Source organism: Numenius arquata, chromosome 11 (genome assembly GCF_964106895.1).
Source record: "Numenius arquata chromosome 11, bNumArq3.hap1.1, whole genome shotgun sequence".
In the NCBI taxonomy this organism is placed as follows: domain Eukaryota; kingdom Metazoa; phylum Chordata; class Aves; order Charadriiformes; family Scolopacidae; genus Numenius; species Numenius arquata.
Window position 1 is genome coordinate 28,588,765 of NC_133586.1, and position 23,883 is coordinate 28,612,647.

The window sequence follows — 23,883 nt, forward strand, 5'->3', positions numbered from 1 at the left end:
TGAACCAACTAACTTTGTTTAGAGCAGCCATGTATTTTACTTTGCATTCTCAGTCCAACCCTCCCTTGCTTTCCTCTCTTATAGACAAGAGACACAACAAGAAAAAAGTCAGTACCTCAGAACTGCTCAGAACAATTATTAGGAAATAGATCTTCATATAGCCCGTCCTGTACCCTATATATTGCCCTTTCCTTGTTGTCAAAAACATTCATTTCTAACTGATGCCCATAATAAACAACAAAACTCACACCTCAAGGGAAAAACATTTCCTTCCTTTTCAAAGAAGCAATATTTCAAAGACATTCTGAAGGAATCTATCTGTGATACGCTGGCCTAAACCAGCTGTCTGAATCCATTATCGACAGTGGAGGAGCACAAAGATCACTTCTCTTGTCTTTCCAATTTAGTATCACATGATATGGAACTGATAAACTGAAAAGAGCTCATGAGGCAGCAAATCTGTATGATGTGAAATTTCACTTACGCTACTTGCAATGGTCACATCAAGACAACAGTGGTCCTGTGGCTTAACAGGGATCCTGTTAAGCATCCTGTTAAATGCTTAAACAAGCAATACCTTGTTTATCCCACCATCATCTATGGCAACACCAAAACATACAGATTTTATACCTTTACCCACAGCTATAGTCTGTACAGTTTATGTCCACAAGATACTTCCTTCAATTTTATAATATAAGAGTACTCAAAGATTTCTTATTATTAGCAAACTCTCGAAGAGCAAACAATAGGGAGCACAATATATTTGATTACACGAACTTTTGCTTAGATGCCATCTTGCTCTACAGAGGCAATATACCTGAGTTTGAAGTAATCAATCATGATGAAACCCCAAACCGTCTATAATATAGCAATACATTTCCTCAGTGATGTGAGCTACAGTAAGCACTGTGGATCCAACCTCCTCCTACAAATACTGCGTTGTGCTCAAAGATTTGGTCTTTATCATCAGACCTTCTAGCAATCCAAGCAACCATATCGTTTCAGAAAGAAAATTGTGTTTGATAACTCTTGCATTGCAATGAACTTGCTGACGTATTAATGAGGACATTCTAACCACGTGCAGAAATTGTACATTTGAGATTCAACAGGCCTTTTACAGCTTGGCTTCTGTACACTGTCAACATGGAGACCAACCATGTACTTCCACTTTACTGTTAAATACAGTTTTTCCCCTTTCCATTGTAGAGGGACTTAAAGCAGAGGCAGCAAGCTATTTCATGAATTGTCAGTAACTTATTTCAGATGATGACCTTCTTGGCATTCACCAAAACGAAATGATAAAATCATCTTAGAGTGCACAGCAAAACGTTTTGTAAGATAAGAAACGAGCTCACTTTTCACAAGCACATGGGAAATGAGCACTGATCCTCAGCCCGTTTTACCTGTTCTGGACCATGCTCATTGCCATCCAGTCTGAAGGGTAAACGTTCTTTCCAATGAGATCTTTGAACATTATGAATGTTTCCATCAAGAAGTCCTAGAACAACAAAATACAGTAAGTCTGTGACTGTGTAACACTAAGTTTAAGTGTCCCTGCTGTGATCAAGGAACTAAGATGGAGGGCTCCACTCTGCTCCCAGTGAAGACAATGGAAAACATCCTGGTGATATCAGCAAGCCCAAGATTGGACCTGAAGTCCTGTGAAACAGGAGTCTCAGATTCCAAATGAAAGCTAAAAATCATTACACTGGACTCTTAAGAAAAGATAAGCCACAAATGAATGGAAAGAAAAAGTTATAGTACTTTAGAGTAAAGCTGTTGAAATTTTAATTAATTAGCAAAACAAGTCTCATTGTGCATAAAGAATTAATAGATTTGAAAAATATAAGATTTTTTTTTTCATCAATTTAGTGCAAAATTAGTATTCTGAATTAAAAACTGAAGGCACAACAGAAAGTTTTCAAACAAAACCTTTCCTAGAAGTATTTGGAGATCACCGTATAATGAACTTAAATAAAATGAACATAATCATTTCAGGTCTATTTCATGTATAGCACATAGATGCCATTTTACCCTTGAACTTCTAAGTAAGTCACCTAGAATTTGTGAGACTGGCAAGCTGAGATGTCATCATTTACTGCCAAAACCTCACAAGCAACTTTCTGTGAAGTTCGTACTCTTTCTTGTCATGTTACTTGCAGAGAGCCAAGTGAACAATAGCTCTCAACAGCATTATTTGACAACAAAACTTTGTCATCTTCACTGACATATACTTACGGGATGGAAAAAAAAGGAGAAGACAACAAACCAATGCCTTTACAAACAGTAAAACCCATTTGATATATTGAGGCGTTGTCTTTCTCATTATTTTTTTTTTTTCTCAGCAGAACTGTTGTAGTTTACGGATTACTACAGCTTCTAGGATCAGGTACCCAATCTGTTTGGAAGCTGAAAATTATGTTAAAATACAGTTACATTTGCAAGTAACCTAAAGCACATGAAGAATTGCAAAGGCACCCCAAGATCCAACCTGTTAGCATTTCAGTTATGGCACCACTCTGACTTTAAGAAAGGAAAATTAACAAATCTTGCCAACTGAAAATAGTACCTCCATGGACAAACTGTAGAATGGTGTAATCAAAACCTTTGCCAATACCCTTACCTATTTCAGAGTTATGTCAGGAGTATAAAGGGTCAGACATAGGACTACCAAAAACTTCCAGAACACAGAGAACACTGACTGGTACAAACTAGAATAAACCCCAACTATTGTTAAATTCTGCCAGAAACAGCTGGCATAAAACGATGCATTGCAATAATAAGGCATTTACTGCATTTAGCATACAGCATACAGCTGTTTGGACCAGGAGTAGACTCAATAGTGAAAATGTTTCACCATGTGCAAAATGAGGAGGGAGGGTTCAAGGAGTTGAGGGTTAGCTTTGGGTTTGTTCTTTGTGTTTTTTTTTTCTCCTCAGAACAATATAACACAAAGATGCCATTAATTATTCTTTATTATTATATTACCACCTCAGTGCTAGGGTCAACCACAGTGACATTTATATCTTTCCAAATTTCTGGTTACAGTGTCATCCGAGGTCACCATTAGAAGAGGGAGGCAACACAATGACAGAGGCAGAAAACAGACAGAAACAGACTTCATTCTAGCAAGAATCAGGCAAGATACAAGATACAAAACAATACTACTGATTTCACACAGGAAAAAAAATACTTAGAATTATTTATCACCTCCATGATTATTTTGTACTCACCACTAGTTCTGAACTTGTCTGAAAAGTTTCAATGTAAACTGAATAATGCTGGTTGTTCATCTGATTTAAGATCGCCGTCATGCATGCCACGAAATGGCTCTGAAAGAGAACCAGACAGAAATCAACACATGCAGAATACCTCAGTTATTGGATTGTAGTCTTTCTAAAATTGAACTGCTCTAAATGCCCAATAAATCCTTTTATGTATGCAAAAATAAAATAATATTCAAGCTTTTGCAAGCCCAGATGAAGGAAACATGCAAAGAACTCAAAAAGGATAATTCAAAAGCCACCTTGACAAGGAGTATCTCAGGTCAGCAAGCTGCATCATTTATGACACGCTGCATGGAAACACACATTGTGTCAAGAAAACTTAATATATCAAGTACAACTCAATATTACCTTAAGACTCCTGAAAAGCATGTGACGTTGCCCAGGATTCTTCCATTTGGAATTCATAGGAAGAAAATATATTACCATCAAAATTTTCTAATCATTCTAGAAACATAGGCTGTTCATGGGAAGAAATATTGCAAGAAAAGATATTTTTTACATTCTGCAGGTGTTTAAGTAGCTATTACAGACTCCATAAAACTTCTATAGAATACTACTCTATAGTAATTCTATTACTGTAGAATATTATTTCATTTCTCAAAACTTTTCAAACTTCCTCAAAAGGAAATCTTCTATTTTTCTCAATTCCTAAAGCAGAAATGCTGAAAGATATACAGTCATTTATAAGCCTAGGGTTTCACTGTAACTTACTGAAAGTTACAAAGACATTTATCTCTCAAGCAAATAATAGTGACTTTAATGATTTGCACTTTTCCTTTAAGACAGTGAAGAATCCTCCTTATTGGTGTCTTAGAATTTTCTGAAATTTTAGTTATTGTTTTAAAAGTGAACCAGCTTTAAATGCTTTGATTTTATTAAAATAAGAGGCTACGAAGTAGATGAGCATGCAAAATAATTTTCTAGATTTACTTGGATCTTTTCATCATTCTGGTTTAGAATTGATTCAAGGGGCTCCCCAGCGGCTCTGCCCAGAATTTAGTTTCCACCTGGTACTGATCAGATTCTCTGGGAAACCCTGATTCACTGTGTACCTCTGCTGACATCAGAAAGGCAACAAGGGCACGTTACCAAAGTATCAGCTGCAGTTTGTTCTACCCAACCATTTTGTCTCCCACTTCGAAGGGAAGCCTTCTTTTACTTCAGGTTACAGCCACTAGAGGTCTTTCACTTTCATATGTTAGCTGCTCTTCAGTTTGTACTGCCTTTTTTTTTTTATTTATTTATTCCTACGTGAGCAGACCCCAGCACACTTCTTGCATATAAACAGTGAAAATTACAATATAAAGGAGCTATTATACCTTCTTTTGGAGTAACATTAGTTCTAGTGAGAGGCTTGCCTACTTTTTAAGGCTAAGAAGACACATTTTCTGCAGGTAAACCCAAAGCTTTCAGGTAAGAAATCGTGTGTTCTCGGGTACTGATGCTCTTCTAAAAAGAAATGCTGGTTTTGCTGCTGTAGTAGTTCACTTTTACAGTTACGGATCAGACAAATCTTTTCTGTGATGTTAAATGTTACAGCTGAAAGTAATCATGAATTGCAAAGGATTCAGTAATGAAATTGTGGGGGGGTTTTCTTCTGATGTCTTGATTTTGAAAAGATTACTGACAGAAGTTACAGAATTGTACATGAACAACAGCTTGTATTTTTAGTAGTTAGACATTCACCACAGAATGCCTTTCTGTACTCATGTTAAATAATCACTTCTTGAAATAAGCAGCATTTCTTCACAGGAATTGAATAGATGTATTATCTTGCTCAAAGGCATAAAGACTTTAAGAAGGTTATTTCTTTTGTTGAAACCAACTTCTAAAATGTGTCTTGCTTTATCTGTGATTATGGTACAGCATGAATGCCTATCCTTAGTAACTGTGTATGGTGATTTTAAAATTAACAGATGATCTGCTTGATTACTGAAAAGAGCCATAAGCAAAGATCACGTATTGCTGCCCAGTGTCTCGCCCCAAACCTGTCAAATTCACATCAGTGGGACTGAATGATACATAAAAAAAAAAAAAAGAAGGGCACACTAAAGGTGGATTGCTACAAAAACTTCCTCCATCATTTCCATGTAACTGTAAAGCAGGAAAATACATAAATACTGTTTGATCTTTAATAATTTTCTTGCCAGCGATCTCAACTATTAGAAATTAACTGCTACCTTCTTTACAGGGTAAAAGCTTGCCCCTCCCTCCTAATCCCCAATCACCAGCAATAAAGATTTGCTTCTCAGATGCAGCCTCAGGTCTCTGAAGTAACTCGTGCACTCTCAGCATCACCGTTCCCACTGACAGAACTTCAGTGTAATAGAGGGGTATAAAGAGCTGTGATCAAATCTGCCAATATCTCTACGTATTCACTGAAACTCCCCTATGCTGTTTAAGCACCTCTTACTAGAATGTGCAAAGAGCATGAGCTGCTTGAACATACAGTAAGTTCTGCACAAGAGGGATGTGTTACACTTTGAATGCAGACTGCATGCTCACTGCATGGACAGAAGAAATTCAGAGTCAAGCACCACCTACAAACATAATAGTCCAATGCTTATGATTCAAAAATGTATTTCATTAAGCCAAGCATTGTATGTATGGATTGAACAGTATAAAAAGAGTTGTGGCAGAGAAGATAAAGTTCTTCAGATAGAAACCTAAAAAGTCCTTTCAGCTCTGCTTAGCTTTGTTAGGATCTATCCTGTGAATTACAGCAGAAAATGTTGACTAGAAGTAGGTCAAATGTATAAAAAATAAACGTATCAAAGTAAACACCTGACTGATGAGACAATACTAAGAAAAACTAACAGAAATAGCTCTGAATACACTGTACTACTATGAAGAGATCTAATTAAATATATGTTTTCCAAGTTAAAAACATTCATTTTAACAGAACAGAAACAGCACTGAACTATTGTTTTAATTGACCAATTGGCTGATAGCCTGTCCAAAAATGGGTGAAGAAATAAGGAAATCCATAGTAGGAACATTGAACTTCTATCAGGAACTCGAGTAAATAGGTAGTCAAATGAAAATGAGGTAGAGGAGAAAATGTCTCAGGAAACATTCATATTGCCTGCCGACTTAAAAAAAAAAAAAAGCATAATTAATATAAAATTTAAATTAACTATAATGCCGGCTGGCTTTAGTATAAACACTGTAAAATAGTGGCCAAGGTAAAAGAAATGCTGTTTTGGTTGAGTATATACAAAGTACATCAAAAGGGATCATAGATGCATTCTGTAAAACAACTAGGGCTTTCTAAGGTCAAGCAGAAAAACGGGGAATCTCTCCCACTGGTGTCAAAGTGCATATTAGCTGTGGATGCAATGTGTACGGGAAAAGAAACATCAGAAAAACATTAGGGTCGTATGAGTAAGATGACAAACTTCAACACCTAGCAACTAAATCCCAGCATACTTTCTAATAGCAGATGGTGACAGGTTGCCGTAGTAACTTCAAGTAATACTAGCACCACAAGAATAAATAAAGCAAATGCACTGGAAAAACAAACAGCAAGAGAAGTAACCTAGAATGGAGCTACAGTTGGATTCTGAACTAGCAGAAGTATTTCGGTGGCTGTAGGGTGGGTAATCTTCATGCAGGTGTACATCTGGAAGCACTAAGGAGGATATTTATTTCATGCAGGCACTTAAGTATCATTTATCCTCATTAATAGAGTGCTTCACAACACAGAGCCCAAGTGTAAATATATAACCACTTGTACATCATTAAAAAGCAGACAAAATACAAACCTGAATAATTCCTATTAATCCAAAGGCTTCTGAAGGCCAAAGATAATGCAGTTATTATTATATCCCCTATTTAACAGAATACTGGATGTTTTAAATGCTTGTTTTACCCTCACAATTAATGCAAGGTGCTAGGACTCTTTACATACCTCTGTCCTCATAATCTATAACCCTATATTCACTGATAAGGGTTTACATTTGATTAATGAACAATTTTCTTTACTGGTCAAAGAGTCTTATCCAGAAGATAAAACATTTTTGTGGTGTATGAATTGATCATACTGCATCGATTAGATTTAATTCTGAATTCCCTTTCAGGTTAAGCCAAAAGTTTCAAAACTCAATGTATGTTACTGACAGTAATCATAAAAACATAAAAAACGGTGACAAAGAATTTCTACAGGCCAAACAGTTCCCTCTTTTTTTTTTCTTTTTTTTTTTTTTCTTTTTTTTTTCTTTTTTTTTTTTTTCATAAACAAGTGCAAAAGTCTTTCTGGAGGAAAAGGGAGAAATATGTTATCTTTAATGTAATTAAAGAAAAGCTAACCAATCAACTGTTTCAATCTAACGTTACAAATCATCAATATTTATGTTGCAGCACAAGCACATAATTGAGAAGACCTCTCAAAATACTGTCTTCTCAGAATTATTGAGTCATCACACCTGTTTAGTGCCATGAGCTAAAGAGCAACATAATCACCAGAAAAGAAATGTTTGGCAGATGCCAAACGGCTCAGTGATGCCATGAAGAACCACGGTGGTTTGAAGTCACAGTTTGCCAGAAAACCACATTAAACCTCAAAAACTGAGGCATATATAGAGGTTAGCACAAACTTTTTTATCATATTGTGCAAACACTGAATAATAGCACCCTGAAATGAAAAAATAATCAGAATTTAAAGTGAACTGCTAATGTAGTAGTTCTGTTTCTTCTCCAGAAATAGATGTCACTGCCTATGCATGTGCTGCCCTAAAATGTACTGTTTCTAGCTGTAAAAGTGCAAAAACATAAACGTTGGAATAGGCTGCTCTGCAACAACCCAGAGTGTTCATCGGATGCACAGAGCACATCTGAAATGGGAAACAGCTCCGAATCCACACAGACTTGTAGCTTGCCAACGAGCGCACCTTACTAATAATTAATTTACAACAACAGATTCATCTACTCTTAATAACTCTGAGTTTTTAATTTTCCATTTAAGCGTTCATATAGTTCATTGGTTCTGTCACCTTGTCTTTTATAGCCGGCTGAGCAGAAGCTTAGGCCTCCTTCCTCTACAGCTTCCTGACAGCTTTTCATTTGTGACTGAAAACATGCCAGGCTGGTTTAGCTTCTTCCACTGTTTTCTTTACATTCCTATGATTTAGCCAAAAGGATACACAACCATAAAACCAGCAGACTACTAGATGGAAAAATATAGGACAATTTTGTAACACAATGAAATAGTAATAGCAGCTGCTCTGTAAGATTAAAAGATACGTTACAAGTTAGACAATCAAGGCAATATCAAAATTCTTTCATTTAAGACTTTTTCAAACATAGATAAAGGCAGTAAGACAATGGTTTATGGGATGACATAAAAGTAGCATGATTTTTTTAGAATATATCCTTTGCCATCTATTTTTATTTATTTATTTTTAACTTTGTGTTGATTTCCCAGCAATATTCCAAAAAGATTTTTTCATTCTTTACAAGGTTTTTGCTGCTGCTCCTGCTCGGTTTTGTTGTTTGGTTGGTTTTGTGCCATAAATCCACTCCAGAATTTCTATTACACTCTCTGGCTATGACGAACACTCTACTGTATTTGACTTACGCTTAAGTCTGTGCTCAAACACAGTTGTGTAATTTACTGCTTTTCCCAGAATGTTAACATTGTGTTCATCTTCAAGGTGTATGTACAAATAAATTCTAGCTAACACTATGTAGTATGAAGGGAGAAGGCAAACATTTGGAATGAGCAATCATTACTTGAAAACCGAACTTGCTTGTCCGGAGCAGTTACAAAAACAAAAAAAACCCCCAAACCAAAAAACAACGAGTTGTTTCCCCTCCTCACTTAACCACTGCTGTCCACACTCCCCATCTCAGGTCTGCTGGATCAGATGAACTCTTCCATCCTTCAGGGATCTATGCAGCTTCGTGCTGTGTGTCTTCCCTCCTCCTCTGCAACCCACTAATTGCTTCACCACAATTAGCTAGTTTCCAGACTGGGCTCACGGGCCAGAAGAGACTTCCTGCCCTGGCACATAAGGTATCCACTGAGAATCCCAAGAACCCCGGTGCTGTCAGGCTGCTTATTTCACTGATTTCTTATTCAAAGCTCTATTCCATTTCCACGTTGCCACTAGAGCAGATGGTCAGTCAAGTTGGCAAAGCATGGCTTGTCCTGCCAAGTGTCCCCGTGCACTTACTCCCATGTTAAAAGATGATGCAGTCAGCATTCCACAGAAACCACAAAAGCGCAAACAGAGTAGAAGCAAAGAATAAGATTAAAAATATTATCCTCACTTTATTTACTGTGATAAAGCTTGGCCAGTCTCTTGCATTTAGAAGTACTAGAACTGGGAACCTGAAGGAAATGCCAGAATGGCTGGAATGAGCTGGAGCTAGTCCCTGGCCCAGGGGGATAATAATAAACAGCAGAAAAAAACCTACAGGACTACAACGCAAAGCACACAAGCTGCAAGGGAGATCAACAGCTGGGTTGAAGAGAAAAGGGTAGAACTGAGCAATTTAAGTTCATGAAAGTGCAGTAACATCTTTTATTTCTAAGTCATATATTTTAAATTTACACATATTGTGAAGATCAATGTCTTGGATGCTGATTCACTTCCTTAAAACTAAACAGAGCCACCTCCTGTATTCCCAGAACTTAGCCACCCTTTAATTGACTTTGTTCTTTTACAGCTGCGCTCACTGAACACAGAAAAATTAAATTAAACTTCAACTACATGATCAGAGATGAGACTAATACAATACATTTGTGAACAGTTAAAACAATGCTTCTGCTTCAAATTGCTGAAAGTGGTATCACTCCAGAAACTCTTCTCTTGCTTTCAAATTGATCTTACGAAGCAAATAAGGCCCAGTAAAAATATTTTTCCAACAACTCACCTTCATTACACTAACAAATCTACTCACTGTGTACATTTATGATTAATTAATAGCAATCTCTAAGGAATCCACCAATACGTTTTATTGTAAATTATGTAAGATTCTATTTTATTATTTCTTTTTGATCAATAGCACGGCTGCACTTGAGCTTCCAAAAAATACAATGTTTTTTGTCACCAGGCCACCAAAATCTCACCAAATCCTGAAAATATTCATAGAAAAATCTTTAATTCTGTTTAGTACCAAACATTCTTGTTGAAGAACAAATATTGGTTTTGCCAAAGTATGGGAAATCCAGTATTGAAACATTTGCAAACACCAATATGCAGCCACCTCTTAGGCCGGGACTAAAATCAGCAATCCCTCACCTGGCAGATAACCCTCTGGTGAGCTCAGAATCTGCACTTTTACTTCGGCACAGCTAAGTAAGCCATACGATCCAAGTTACTGCAAAATTAAAATGAAATTTCTTTAAAATCACTATTTCTTTTTCAGCAGCTGTAACAACCAGATAAACTTTTATGTGAGGAGCCTGGTACTTTTCCCGGCTATTTTAAATGTACGCTAATGCTGAAGTGCTTTTAATTTGGCAGTTCCAATTGTTCTTTGTCCCCTTCCACATTAAGAGCATGGTATTGGTACTCTAGTAATTTGTTTAATTTCCTAAAAAGAACAATAAAACCAGGCTGGAAATGATAAGAGTTAATAAGCTACTATTTTATTTATAGATTCTTTGAAAGAATAATAATTGCTCTTTACCTCCGTATTTTAAAATTGTTTTGACTACTGTTCTTGTGGGTTGAAAGCTGTCCAACTACGGCCTATTTTGATCTGTGGAGGTGGTGAAGGGTAAACAAAAGACATACTCGGCAAACCCTGCAAATACACATTGACTAAAGCCAGGAGAACTTTGAATGCTTTCCTTTAAAGCAATCTTTCACACTCAGCCTGCCTTAAAAAAGAAGTTAAGTCAACACTTTGTTCATCAGAAAATTACACAAATGTCTATAAAGAGGTTTTTTCAGGACCTAGATGATGAATATATGAATGGGAACAAAAAAAGAAAACCCAAAATATCCTGAACCTTTCACAAGGACCCTCAAGATTCTTGTAACAAAATAGTTGAATTAAACAAAGATGCAGAGGTAATTGCTCTGAAGCTGCCCTGTTAACCTCATTGTTCACCAGCGCTATCCTGGCAAAGGGACTCTCGTGAGAATAATGTTGCTCTCTGCGTTTACACAGCTACAGTAGGGGAAAACAGAAGAATCCAGTGAGATTCAAGCGTGTGTATACACAGGAGCTCCCATATATATATGAATTTACCCGCAGAGTTTAAAACTAATTCATTCTGCATCAACAGACAATGATATGAAATGCATCCAGTCTGCATAAATGGGGACTTTTCCATCAAGGAAGGAAGATATTCTGACATAGATCTTGGTTAGTGTAACACAGCATGCACCCCAATATTTCATATAATTTTCTAACTATATGACTCTTACATAGGATAAAATACTACATGGCTTTTAAAGCCAACTAGGCTGCGGAGAGGAGTTATATGAACATCTTCATGTTGTTCTGTCAAGTTGCTACTCTCTGCCACAGATGAAAGCAGGGAAAAAGCGCACAGCAATCATATTTTAAAGTAAAGCCAAAGGAGTAACTAGCAACTGTAGGAACACTTTTGTTTTGTCTCTGAAATTTGAAAAATATTTAAATTCTATCCAATAGGGCTTTATATTAGGTTTTTAATTTTTATGTAACAGTGGACTCTGCTTTTAAACATGAAAAAAATCTCGGAGAGCGGTTAGCCGAGTAACTGGCTAAAAAAGAAAGTTCATAACAAAAAAATTATAAAACCTAAGACAGAGAGCTTTTCCTATTGAATCTTGGGTAAGATGGTTAATAGAAACCATAGGGAATACTCAGTGAAAGGAGAAAACCCCATGGGAACACATGTATAAGCATAGAAGGATAAAACTTCAAAAATTACAGAATGACCTGCTAGTGGGTATTCTGCAAAATACTGCCGAATAAGCATCCTTCTTAGAGTGGCTCTTTTTAAAGAGTGCCACCTTTAGTATGTCCCAGTTAAATTAGTTTCAGTTATAATATCACAAACAGAAAGAATTCTGAAACTGGGATAATATATTAAGAAATTTACCAAAATAGCATTATCTGCACCAATAATTTGTGTACACGCTAATCTCTTTTGGGGAGATTGTGTCGTAATAACACACTATACCTGGGCTCTGGCATAATAAGGAATACTCCTTAATAAGTCTTTGCACCAGCCCAATGAGAGCTGAATTTATTATACTAGAAAACTAGGATGAAGATGGGATTAGAAATTTCTTTGAATAACTAAGACAGGAAATAGTTTAGTTCTTGTTTTTTCTTCCATTTTTTAAATGAAGACAAGAGAAATGAGTCAAAAGCCTGTAAAAGGCAAGGTCATTAGTACAGGAGATGATCAATCACATAATTATACAGTTAAGGGTAAATACTTAACCATACATATATATAAAACACTCTTTCAGAAACACAGGAGAGAAAATATGCACCATTCACTGTGTTTCACAGCCACAAGTTAATAAAGAAAACTGCTGAGAATTTGAACAAGACATTTTTCTTAATACAAATGCTACATTTAACACATGGTTAGAATTTATTTGTAAATAAGTTACTTGTTTTGACTGCAGCCTTTAAGGAACTTGCTTAGTTTGTATGTGCTCTGAACAGTTCTAAAACTGTATCTACTTGGGAAGCTTCCAAACTCGACTGCTAAAGCTGCTCTCTGAAGCTGGGACAGCATTTTTGCCAATGATGCAAAGAGCACATGGAATTCCAGAAAGGCCTGGCTTATGCCCCATCAGTAGCGCGACTGTCCCTTAGTTCTGCAATGACAGCAATCTAGGAGCCTCCAAATCCTAAAACTGCAACAGGGCAGCACTGAACTCCTGTTCTACATGGGCCACTCGGAGCCTGTGTGCATTTTTCCCATCCCTCGTCTCCCCTCACTCCCACTAAGCACAGCAGAAGGAAACGTCACACGAGTGTATGACAAAACACTGGCCTCGCTTCCCATATCGGTGCTTTTGTTTCTTCATAACACACATAAGCACCGTCACAGGCGACCCCTCTGCCACCTCGGCATTAAATCCTTCTGACAACAAATGATAGCCGCCGTCGGAAATTCATATCACACCAAGAAAAACCCCAAGCATAAACCCTCCTCAGAATAAATGGCAAATATAGATGTAACAGCACTGAGTTACAACAGGTATTCCTGAATACAAACTGATTTTTAAACTTTTCCCAGCATTTTAGCAAACATGAATATCAAAATATTTTGTGGTGCTGTGTCATCTGGCCATATGAACTCCTTCAAAAGATGACAACTAGATGCCAAAAAGACACTTCTTTCTTTGTGTTGCTTTACTGCCAAAATATTCAACAAAATTACTGCAAAATATTTGTAGCGATTTACTTTTCCTAATCACTAAACTAGGATTTCATCTAAATAGACTGGCTTGCAAACAACCCAGGATGCTAACACCCTCTCCTGAACCCAGCAAACAGGGGGTGTAGGTACATGTTAGGGAATTGCATTCCTAGCAGAAAACAAACAAAATCAGAATCACACTCATACATAAGCAGACTTGATCAGTGAGTCAGAGTGCCAGGGAAACGGCATATATGAAAAATGTAATCTGTTATGCCTCTGATATTTAGCTTATGTATCTCCTAAACAGTTTTATGTCTCTTATTTTTATGATTAGCCACTGCAATACAGAATGCGTGGGAGCACCAGTATATATCTAACAACACATACAGCAAAAACAGATTATGATTAGAACTACTGCAACCTACACCTTCGCTAATTACGTTTCTATATTAACGCTATTAGATTTAGCAGCAGTTTCAGAACTATATTACTGAAACTGTTCATAAAAGCTTATTAGGTCATAGTATGTAGCATCATCCTTATTATACCACTCCACTGAAATGATACAAAAGGACCTGTGTAGGACGCGAGTAATTTTTTGTCATTTTAATTTAGTAATGAATACACATACAATCACCTTTGCAGAACTGAAGGACAGAACAAGCATTTTGTAGACACACATACTCAAAAGAATTTTCAAAATATTTTAGAACTAACCTCTTGACTACATCATTTTGGTATGTTTTATAAACAAATTCTTTTCTCATATAAGCATAAACCCATTGAGCTGAAAGTTACATTACAGCTTCTTCAGCTTCTTAAACTTGTATATTGTCAACTATTGTATGGTTTCTATTGAAACAAAGCCCTCTCAGAATTATGGTTGCAACCCTACAATATTAAGAAAAAAGTTTGGAACACTAGGGGTGATTCTCATGGTCTTATTTAACTTCAAAGAGGACTGGAATCAAATTTCCCATTTGGATCATTATCAATTTTCAAAGCATGAAAAAAATTTTTAAAAAGTAATTTGTTCCGTTCAGTTTTTATTTTAAAGGACACTGTTGATATTTTATAGCTTAAAACAGAACTTACTGGACTGCAGAGCTTAGTGCCAGGAATTCAGCAACATAGAGTATTTTTTCTTGGGAAAAAAAAAAAAAAAAAAAAAAGAAAAAAAGCAGAAGAAAACACAAGATGCTCTACAGATTTTCCCAAAGAATTTCTTACATTTAGAAAACATGTTGCAAAAAAAACTTTTACTACTATATATACCAAAGCAATTTACTTTTTTTTTTAATGGTACTGTAGTCATGTAAGATAAAAGTGACTTTTATTTAATCTCTACTTGGTACAATGTCCTCTGCGAAATACAACAAACACTTAAATATTTCAATAATTTCAGCAACTACTTACAAACCACTTGTAAAGAATACAAAGACAAAAAGGAGTTTACAACCAAACAAGAGGAGAAGAATATTGTATATATGGCAACAATACAATGCCAAATACGGCAAAAGAGAAGGAGCAAATTTGAAATATATGAACAGCAGTGGAGCTCCCTTACCCCTTCCAGATCATCATAAACATCTAAATGACAGTGCTGCAATTAGAGAGTTCCAGGACATTAGGTCGGACTTAGCGGGTTGCACAGCTCAAGGCACAGATGCTCTGGAAGAACAGAGTAATCAAGCATGAAAACAGGAAACCGATAACATAGTCAGCAAGAGTTTGGAGGGAAGAGAAAAAGAACTTGCATTCTATTGAATTCAAGAACGTATTATTCAGGATTCCACAGCACTGTGTAGGGAAGACGTTCTTTGGTGGCAAAGAAGCCAAAGAAAATCCATGTGTAGGATATGGACAGTGGACTGGCAGAGTAGCTTACACTGGCCACCGTTAGCAGCTGAAAAAAACCCCTAAACCCAGGCCTTGTTCAAGTGCATTTCTCTTCCTGGCTCTTCCTCCTTTATCACAGGTGCTCCCCCCCAGGTTTGGGGAAATCAGCATTTCAGGACAAGCCAAAGAGAAAAATACCTAATGTACAAGCCTATGAAGTATCGTGGGGACGTGTGAAAATAAGTCTTCACAGAATGATAACAGATAAGAGAAATCTTAATCATTGCACCAGAGATAACTATGTGAATCCTATGTTTTTTTATTCACAAAATAAATAATACTAGGAACACAAACATCTCTATCAACATATGAAATTAAAAAAAAAAAAAAAGCAGAGGATATTCCCGCTGAACTAGGTCATTCCTGTTATACAAGGATATACATGCCTTTAGGCTGCCAGTTACACAGGGCTTTTTCTGGGCTTACAGTTAGGAGAATAACAGCAATATTGACAGATTTAAAGTCTTGTGGTTGGATTTTTTTTTTTAAATTTTACAGGACAAAAAAACAAATAAAAGAAACCAAAATGCATACCTAATTATTCTTGCAAACACAATGTAACAAAAACCAAGCTTCTCTAACAGATTCCAGGTTGCCTGCCCTGCTCAGCTTTGTGGCAAGGTTTCTGGTTTCTTGGTCAACCTTATCTGGAAAACACTGGAAAAACTGCATGCTCAGTCATGTCTGAAATAAGACAAAACCTCCGCGCCTGCATGCTTTATGTTTATCTGTCTTGTTAATAATGCAGGAATACATTTCAAAATTTTCATTGAATCAGACTGCTACTTATCCAAGTTAAACCCGAAGCTATTCCCAAGGAGACCTTTTAAAATGAAATTATTGTTTAAAATAAAAAACAGTACAATTTTGTGCCAATAACCTCACTGCAGAGCCACTAAGGAAACGTACTACTTGTATGGCAAATAATGAAGAAAGGAAATACCTTCTGTAGAATTACTGCCATCACAATAACAGGCCCCAGGAGAATATCCCAGGGGTACAAAAAAGCAGCAAGCTGTTCTTTATTCCAGAGACACTGAAGCAGGGCAGGCCATATTCCATATTATGCAGCCACTTAAGAGCAGAGATTGCTGGTTTCTTCTCCAGCTCACTAGAGATGTTACAATCACATAAAATACTCAATTACGTGGGCCATTCTACATTCTTATGCTTAGAATAGCACCAGAAAGCACAGGGAAAGTGATTTTAAGGCAATATGCATTTACTTATGTGATTAACTTACATTATTACTTTTTAAGGATTTCACATATTTCACAACATATGAGGAACAAGATTTTTCTATTAATTTGTAGAGCCTACTACATGTGTTCTCTCTTCCTGTCTCCTTTGAAGCTTACTGATTTTGCTTGTGGAAAACTCTCTTCAGAACACAAGATTTTCTTTTTTGAAGATAGTTATTTCCATGCAGTTTCTGAGTTACGCTCATTTCAATTCCCACATTTAGCTTCTGGATTTCTTCAAAATGCCAGCCAGAGTAATGACTGAATAACAAAAAACCCAATGCGGAATGACAAGCAAGTGTTACACAGCTTAGGACAGTGCAGATTTCTTAATTAGAGATGTCTATCAACGATTAGCTTCTCTGACTATCTAATAATAACTTTGCTAGCTAAAAATAAAATCTGAATGTAGACAAGTTATAAAATCAGTGACCAGATACAGTTATTAAGAAATATCTGACATGAGAAAAGGCAGAGAAACAGGCTTTTGTTTTGCCCTTGACGTCAGTGGGACATTTGCTTATGTTGCCCAGAGAAGAAACACACTGTTAATTTTCTTCAGCAAGGTTCAGAGCCCTTGGTGTGTTCACAGATCTTAATTTTACCTTTAGTGACCACAGCAACAGATCATTAAAGGATGATCTACCATCCTTTGTGTTCTGTCATCTTAGAGACTAAACAAGGTTAAGCATCACCTTTCCCAAGAGGACAGTAAAATGCTTATCTACACTCTTGTCATTTTATTTTATTTTACCAGGTTATTGCACCTCTGCATTTTGGAGGCGTTCCAGAACAGACTAGGCACAAGATCCAGTTGATTCGAAATGCCTCCAGCAGGAGATACAGATACTTTAGCATGTGCTGAGATCTCTCCCTACCCCCCATCTCAACACATTCTAAAGTATCATCTCACTTTTTTCTGCCCTTGTACTGGCTTTCTTTTAAATATCATACTGATTTTATTATCTCACTACATGCACTAAACCCACCTCACGACCCTACTGTATTTTATCCTCCTAAGATTACACAACTGCACAGCATTTGCTTCATCCTCTGTTACTCCATGCAGAGTTACGCAGTGTGCCAAAAGACCAGAGCTACTCAATCTCAGCCCTTCAGTTTAGAACATTGTGACATCTCGATAATAACCTCTCACTGCAGAGTCTCATTTTCTTCATATAGGTGTTTTAAAACTAATATTAGGAAATAGTGAATATTGTCAAGACTAAGAGTTGAATATACAAAGCAATTAGTTTACAAACAGAGGTACAAGGTTGGTAGAAAATCTGTAAATTTATCCTCCTAGTTTGTTTGGTTTTAAGATGTCACCCTCAGCACTTCAGTCATCAAGGGCATTTGGGTTCCAGTCCCTACGGAACTCAGACCTTCCCCAGCTTAGTGCACTGACAAATGAACAAGCTTTAGATAAAGAAGATAAGCATATTTTCTTTCTAAATACCAAGGGACAAAATTGTTTGGGTTTTTTTTTTTTTTTTTTGTTGTTGTTTTTGAACACTCCATATTCCTACGTTCCTTAGTACCTGTTTGTCTTACCCCAGTGGGACCAGATTTGACTTATTTGTCATTCTATTGCTTTGAAGAAAGAACAATATTTAGCCATAAATATATTAAAATAATGCTACATGTGGCAATAATGCTGTGACTTAGAACTGGTATCTCTGTGAAAGAATGAGCCGCAGAGGAGCTTACATTCAGTGCCTGGGGCTCCCGTCATTGGGAGTGGTGCAAAGCTTAAAGAGCAACTCTAAGGCTACATTCTTTTTCAGGCTGCAAATAGTTAACTGAAGCAGGTTTTTTTCAAATCCTCCCCTCACGATCAACAAGGCTTTGGAAAAGCAACTTCTTTCTGCCTTTAGAAAAGGTTATCAGGCAAAAATGATGCTACAATTCATTTTTAAAGGCACCTTCCCTGCAAAATAATCTATGCACCTCACAAGCAACATAGAACCACAAAGCATTAAAATACACAGGACGGAAGTGGTCTATGAAATGACAGAATAAAGGCACAGAGAATTATAGACAAGTTGATGTACCAGACTGAAAACATGACTGAAAAAAAATTGCTTTCAGAGTGCTCAAAACTAAACCTGCAACCCTTCTCATGGACTGAGAAGTATTCCACAGCAGATCAGATGCAAGCAAAGCGAAAATATACTTGTGTTGTCACTTCCCATTATTTATTAGCAACACCAAGCTGTTGGGTTGTTTAATAGCTGGTCAGAATACTAAGTGTTTTGTTTTTAGCAAATTCTTGTCTTATAAATCTGAACTTGGAGTTTTCCCTAATGCCTACACTATGGACAATATGAAATAGATCTAAAATTTGCAAATGCAAAGCCAAAGGAAGAGAACAAGCATGCCCAAAGACTCGTAATCTTTCATGTAATTCAATCTATCATGTAATTCTCATGTATTTGATTGTAATCCCCCCAGATGTCATTGAGCTCTCCAACATCATCAGGTTGGTGTATTTCAAAGTAAAACAACTTACAGCAGGAACTCGTAATAAAGAGAGGTTTCTCTCTTGCTCTACTCTTCTCACCAGTCGCCCTCAAGAATGCGTAATTCTGGCTCATGGCAGGTTGAGGTTAGAATGAAACCAAATTCATACAAGAACCCAAATTACCAACCTCATTGACATTTACATCACTGCTTCATTTTCCAAATATTCAAAGAAAAGATGTGCCAATCCATTATACTGTCTTAGCAGACTACGCTGCTGAAGGATAACACTTGAGAAAAGATTCCTCTGACATTGAAAAATAGCCATGATCACTATTGATACCGGCTTTTCTCAGAGGAGTCCCCAGCTCATTAGGTCTCAACCTACATTTTCTCCACCTGCAGCTTTTCGCACCAGAAGTAGGGAGCTTATGGGAAATGTTATTCTCTGCATATATCCTGCCAAAGCCAATAAGCATAATTTCAGTCTCTCCAGCGCTTACTGTCAGCCAATTTCTTGTAACCCAGTCTCTAAACTGCCGTAATTCAATTCCCTCACACTGAAAATGTTTTTCAAAACCAGCAGTTGGAAAGAGATACAGCAAGGTATATTCAGCTAAGTACACAAAATACATCTCATGAGGATGAAATATACTGCCACTGGCATTTCTGATGTCATTCACTGCCCTGAAGGAATACAGGTAAAAAATTCTCAAGATGCAGATTTTAAATCCCAGCCCTGTTACCGTGATGAGATCTGGCACAATCTTTCCAGGCAGGTTTCAATATTTCCCTAGGAAACCCAGAAGCCATGGGAGAATGTATTTCAGCAAGAACCTGGCATGGTTTCTTCTCTCACTCTCTCCCAGTATATCCAGAAGGTTTGTGATATAAGTGAGAGTAACAGTTGACTCATTACATTTACTGAATACTCCCACATACAGAAGTGGCAAGAAAAAAATATTAAGTTATGGAGATCCTGAATAATCACAACTGAAAACACAGTGCTTACACGGCATTACGTACAGCTGCAGCACAGCAGAATGCTAAATATTTTTGGACTCAGCTTTGCAGTGTCATTCTTCTTGCTCTGAAGTGATAAATTAATTGGAAAAAAAAAAAACAAAAACCAAAACCAGAATACAGAAACCAACTGAAAGCAAAGGGGCTGCAGCAAGTACACTCAAAAGTTGTTTTTTTGAAAGTAAATAAATACTGTTATGATGAAAACAACTCAAGTGTAGAAGTCAGCCTTCAGCAAGTGCTTTATTCTGTTTCTAGATGGTTTAGGACAGAAATAGTCTTTTTTCCTGGAACTAAAATCTCTTAGATACTTCCCACATACCTATAGTTCAAAAGGGAAGCATGTCTTAATCTACAAAAACAGTATTAACCCCATAATCTTCCTTTCATATTCAATATGAAGAATGTATCATGCACCCTCCAAGTGGACGGGAATGGAAGAAACCCTCCATCAAATCCTAAGATATGCATGGATACAAAGAAAATATAGCTAACACAGTAACTTCTAACTCGATGAATTCAGGACAAATCTGCCCAGAAAATGGAAGTATGTAAGACTATACACAAAATACATAATACTCTTTTCTAAAGTAACAACATTGGCTCTAGTTACAGTTTGCACATCCATTTTTGTAGAGTCATGGAACATGGACAACATTTATTTTCCCCCAGTTGTCCATCCAGGCCAAATGCAGGACTCCATTCTTTGCCCCTAGTATCCCCTGGGCCTTCTTACTGGACACAAGATGACAAATCGCAGTCATTCTAGTCATATTCTCAATAGGTTATTGAGAACTAATTCTGACCTATAAACCATACTTCCAGGTCAGCTGGGAGCTCTGCTGGAAGAAATAGCACTCTATGTCTCAGCTGGGCTTTAATCGCACTGGTAATGCAGCAGCCCCCATATTTTAAATGGCATCACAGTGTCCGGTATTAGGACTTTATCTAAGATTCCTAGATTCCTACCTAGAGTGCACTGCTGCACTAAACAGCCTATTTAGAAAAAGTAAAATTGTCTTCAATAATAAAGCAATATGTTATATTGAGCACAACCATTTATAATGAAAAATTATACAACTTCGGGCGGACGGTGTCATACTACAAGGCATTCCCAATATATATAGTTACTATAGGAAGATATATCGATTCGATTAAGAAGTTTTCAAAATCCAGAAGCACACTAATGAAAACAGTAGTGTCTTGTAAAACTTGAGAACATTATTAGAGAACATGGCAAAATTTTTCCTGTTACATACTTAAAGTCTTCCTGCCCACTGCACAGATATCTTCCTCAAGGGCACACAACCATCCTCGTAACCTTTCATTGATGACTGAAACCCAACAAAGCATGTGATATCATCTTGCTAGTGTTTGAATTTCAGTTTGAGAGGAGCATATACATTCAAGTGGAAGAGTTCTGCAGCTCATAAATGAAGACAGAAGAATCATATTCAGCATATGAAAGTCTAGGCAGTGATTTCTCCTCCTAGGAAGGAGGATAAGGGACTTGCAGGAAGAGAAAAAAAAATAGAAAAAAAAAAAAAAAGCAACTGCCCCATCTCACCCACTTCTCATCCCCCAAGAATCGTTTGTTAATATACGAGCATCTGACATCTGAAGAATGAGCCAGAGCTCAGAAGTGTCAGGTAAAGTAGGGGATAGCAGAGCACAGGTGCCAAAACCCAGGTATTAAATACATGGCATAGATTTCCTATAGCAGCCTTCTCACAAAGACACACAGAAGAAAGGTGATGGGAAGTGGCAACCTGTCCCCACAGGAGCTGTGTTAAATGTTACTTTTAAGTTTGCTGCTTAGAAAAATACTAAGTTTGGTTGTTATAACACGTATAGTTGTTATAACTAAACAACCAAAGAGAAAGTTCAAAAGGTAAGTTTCCTGAACAAATATGTCTGTAATCAAACTGCTAAGGCCTGCAAAGCAGCATGCTCTCTCATACACACATGGATGGGAATATCTGCCTATGCACAGGCTGCCTATGTATCTATAGACATAGTTATGTTAACAGTTCATAAAGCCTGGATACAAGTTTACAGCAATCTAAGGTGTAAGGTCCTCAAACCAGGACAATACATATGCACAATTTTACACGAACATCAAATACTTGCCAGTATTTTTCCAACTACCAAGAAAACAGTAGAATACCACATTTATATGAGAAAGAGCACTGAAATTTTATGTTATGAACCAGCTATTTGGACACTTGCCAGCCCACCACCCTGTCACAATGAATAACTTCCATCTCCCTGGATGCACTCAACCATTGCTTCAAGAGAAATTTCTCAGTTTTAAGTACACTTGTCTCTGCAAACTAACACTGAAAAAAAAAAATTCCAACTTGTGTACTATATAGATGTGACTGAACGCATTCACTTAAGAGAAAAGTATGTGCTGTATCTTATCTCCTGACAGTAAACCTTGTATTAACAATTTCCAATATGTGCTCCAAAAGTAATATTGAGACAGAAACGTTTTCTAATCCATGAAACCTTTTGTTCTGAAACAGCCAATGGAATGAACCATCTCTTCAAAGGAGATGGTTGAACTCCAATTTTTATTAGAGTAGAATAAAGGAATTTCAACTACCGTGGTTCTGAAAATTATATTTAAAAGTAATATCATAATGACATTATCTTTTGGTGCATCTTCAGCACTTCATGTGGAATGGCATTGCATCATCTCGTTCAAAGTATAGCCAAATCACACTCAATTTTCATGCCTAAAACTTGCTTAGCTAAGTCCATTTTTCTGCTCCAGTAAAAATCGCAGCATCTTCTCTACCCAGTCTCACCAACCTGAAATAATTTTCAAATCTTGCTGTAATATTACTCAGGGATAAAATCCTATAATCTCTTCCATCACTAAAATGTTCCCTTTCTGAAGTCAGAAGCTTATATCCTACCCTGTAGTACTTAGTTGTGTTAGATCCTCCTCTCCTTCATTTGGATTCCACCTTGAGGTCGTTCACAAAACCTGCTAGCAGGATTTGTAAAAATGCCTTCTTCCTAGGTGCTCAAGCAAGGTTCATTCAGCATTACCAAAACCACTGCAGTGGGGAACATTTGAGGACGTATAGGAACATATGCAGAACTCTTCAGTGGCAGTGACCACAACTGGAACAGGATATTCTGTGTACTGGTCAACAAGAACAAGTAATAGAAGAATACTACACAAGACCACCTGGGCACTGGAGAAGACTCCAGATACCAAACTACACAAATTATTCCGTCTCTTATAATAAACACATTTACCTTCATAAAGAGCTTTTTGCTTTATTCTGTGGGACCCCAAGCAGTAAGAGTCTTTGTGATCAATGATTGGCCCCCTGTACACACAGGCTATTTTAAAATCTCTCTCAGCAGCTTCATCTTTCCTTTTCTCTGCCAGCTTTTTCCTCTGTATCACAATAAGCTGCAAATTTGCACTTCTGGGGGATTGTTTTGACTTTATAAGCTCTGCATCCTTTCATCCATTTTCATCTCAAGATATTCCCCTCAGAAGCCTCCTTGCAGTTCATCTGGAACTTTCAGTAAATTTCCTTAATTTCCTTCCGCAAGGAACACCATCTAAAATGTGTTTGCTAAAACTTCTTCCTTCTAATCTTAAAGGGTTTTTTCAAAA

General features: G+C 37.0%; 1 protein-coding gene across 1 annotated transcript in view; it reads right to left on the reverse strand.

Annotated features, from left to right (window-relative positions):
• DOCK2 (dedicator of cytokinesis 2) overlaps window positions 1-23,883 on the reverse strand; it is a 188,001-nt gene that overhangs the window by 66,864 nt on the left and 97,254 nt on the right. The window contains exons 28-29 of the mRNA XM_074155774.1: window positions 3,234-3,332; window positions 1,404-1,498 (exon numbers count right to left, since the gene is read on the reverse strand). Coding sequence (XP_074011875.1) covers window positions 1,404-1,498; window positions 3,234-3,332 — 194 coding nt within the window. The remainder of the gene's footprint in view (window positions 1-1,403; window positions 1,499-3,233; window positions 3,333-23,883) is intronic.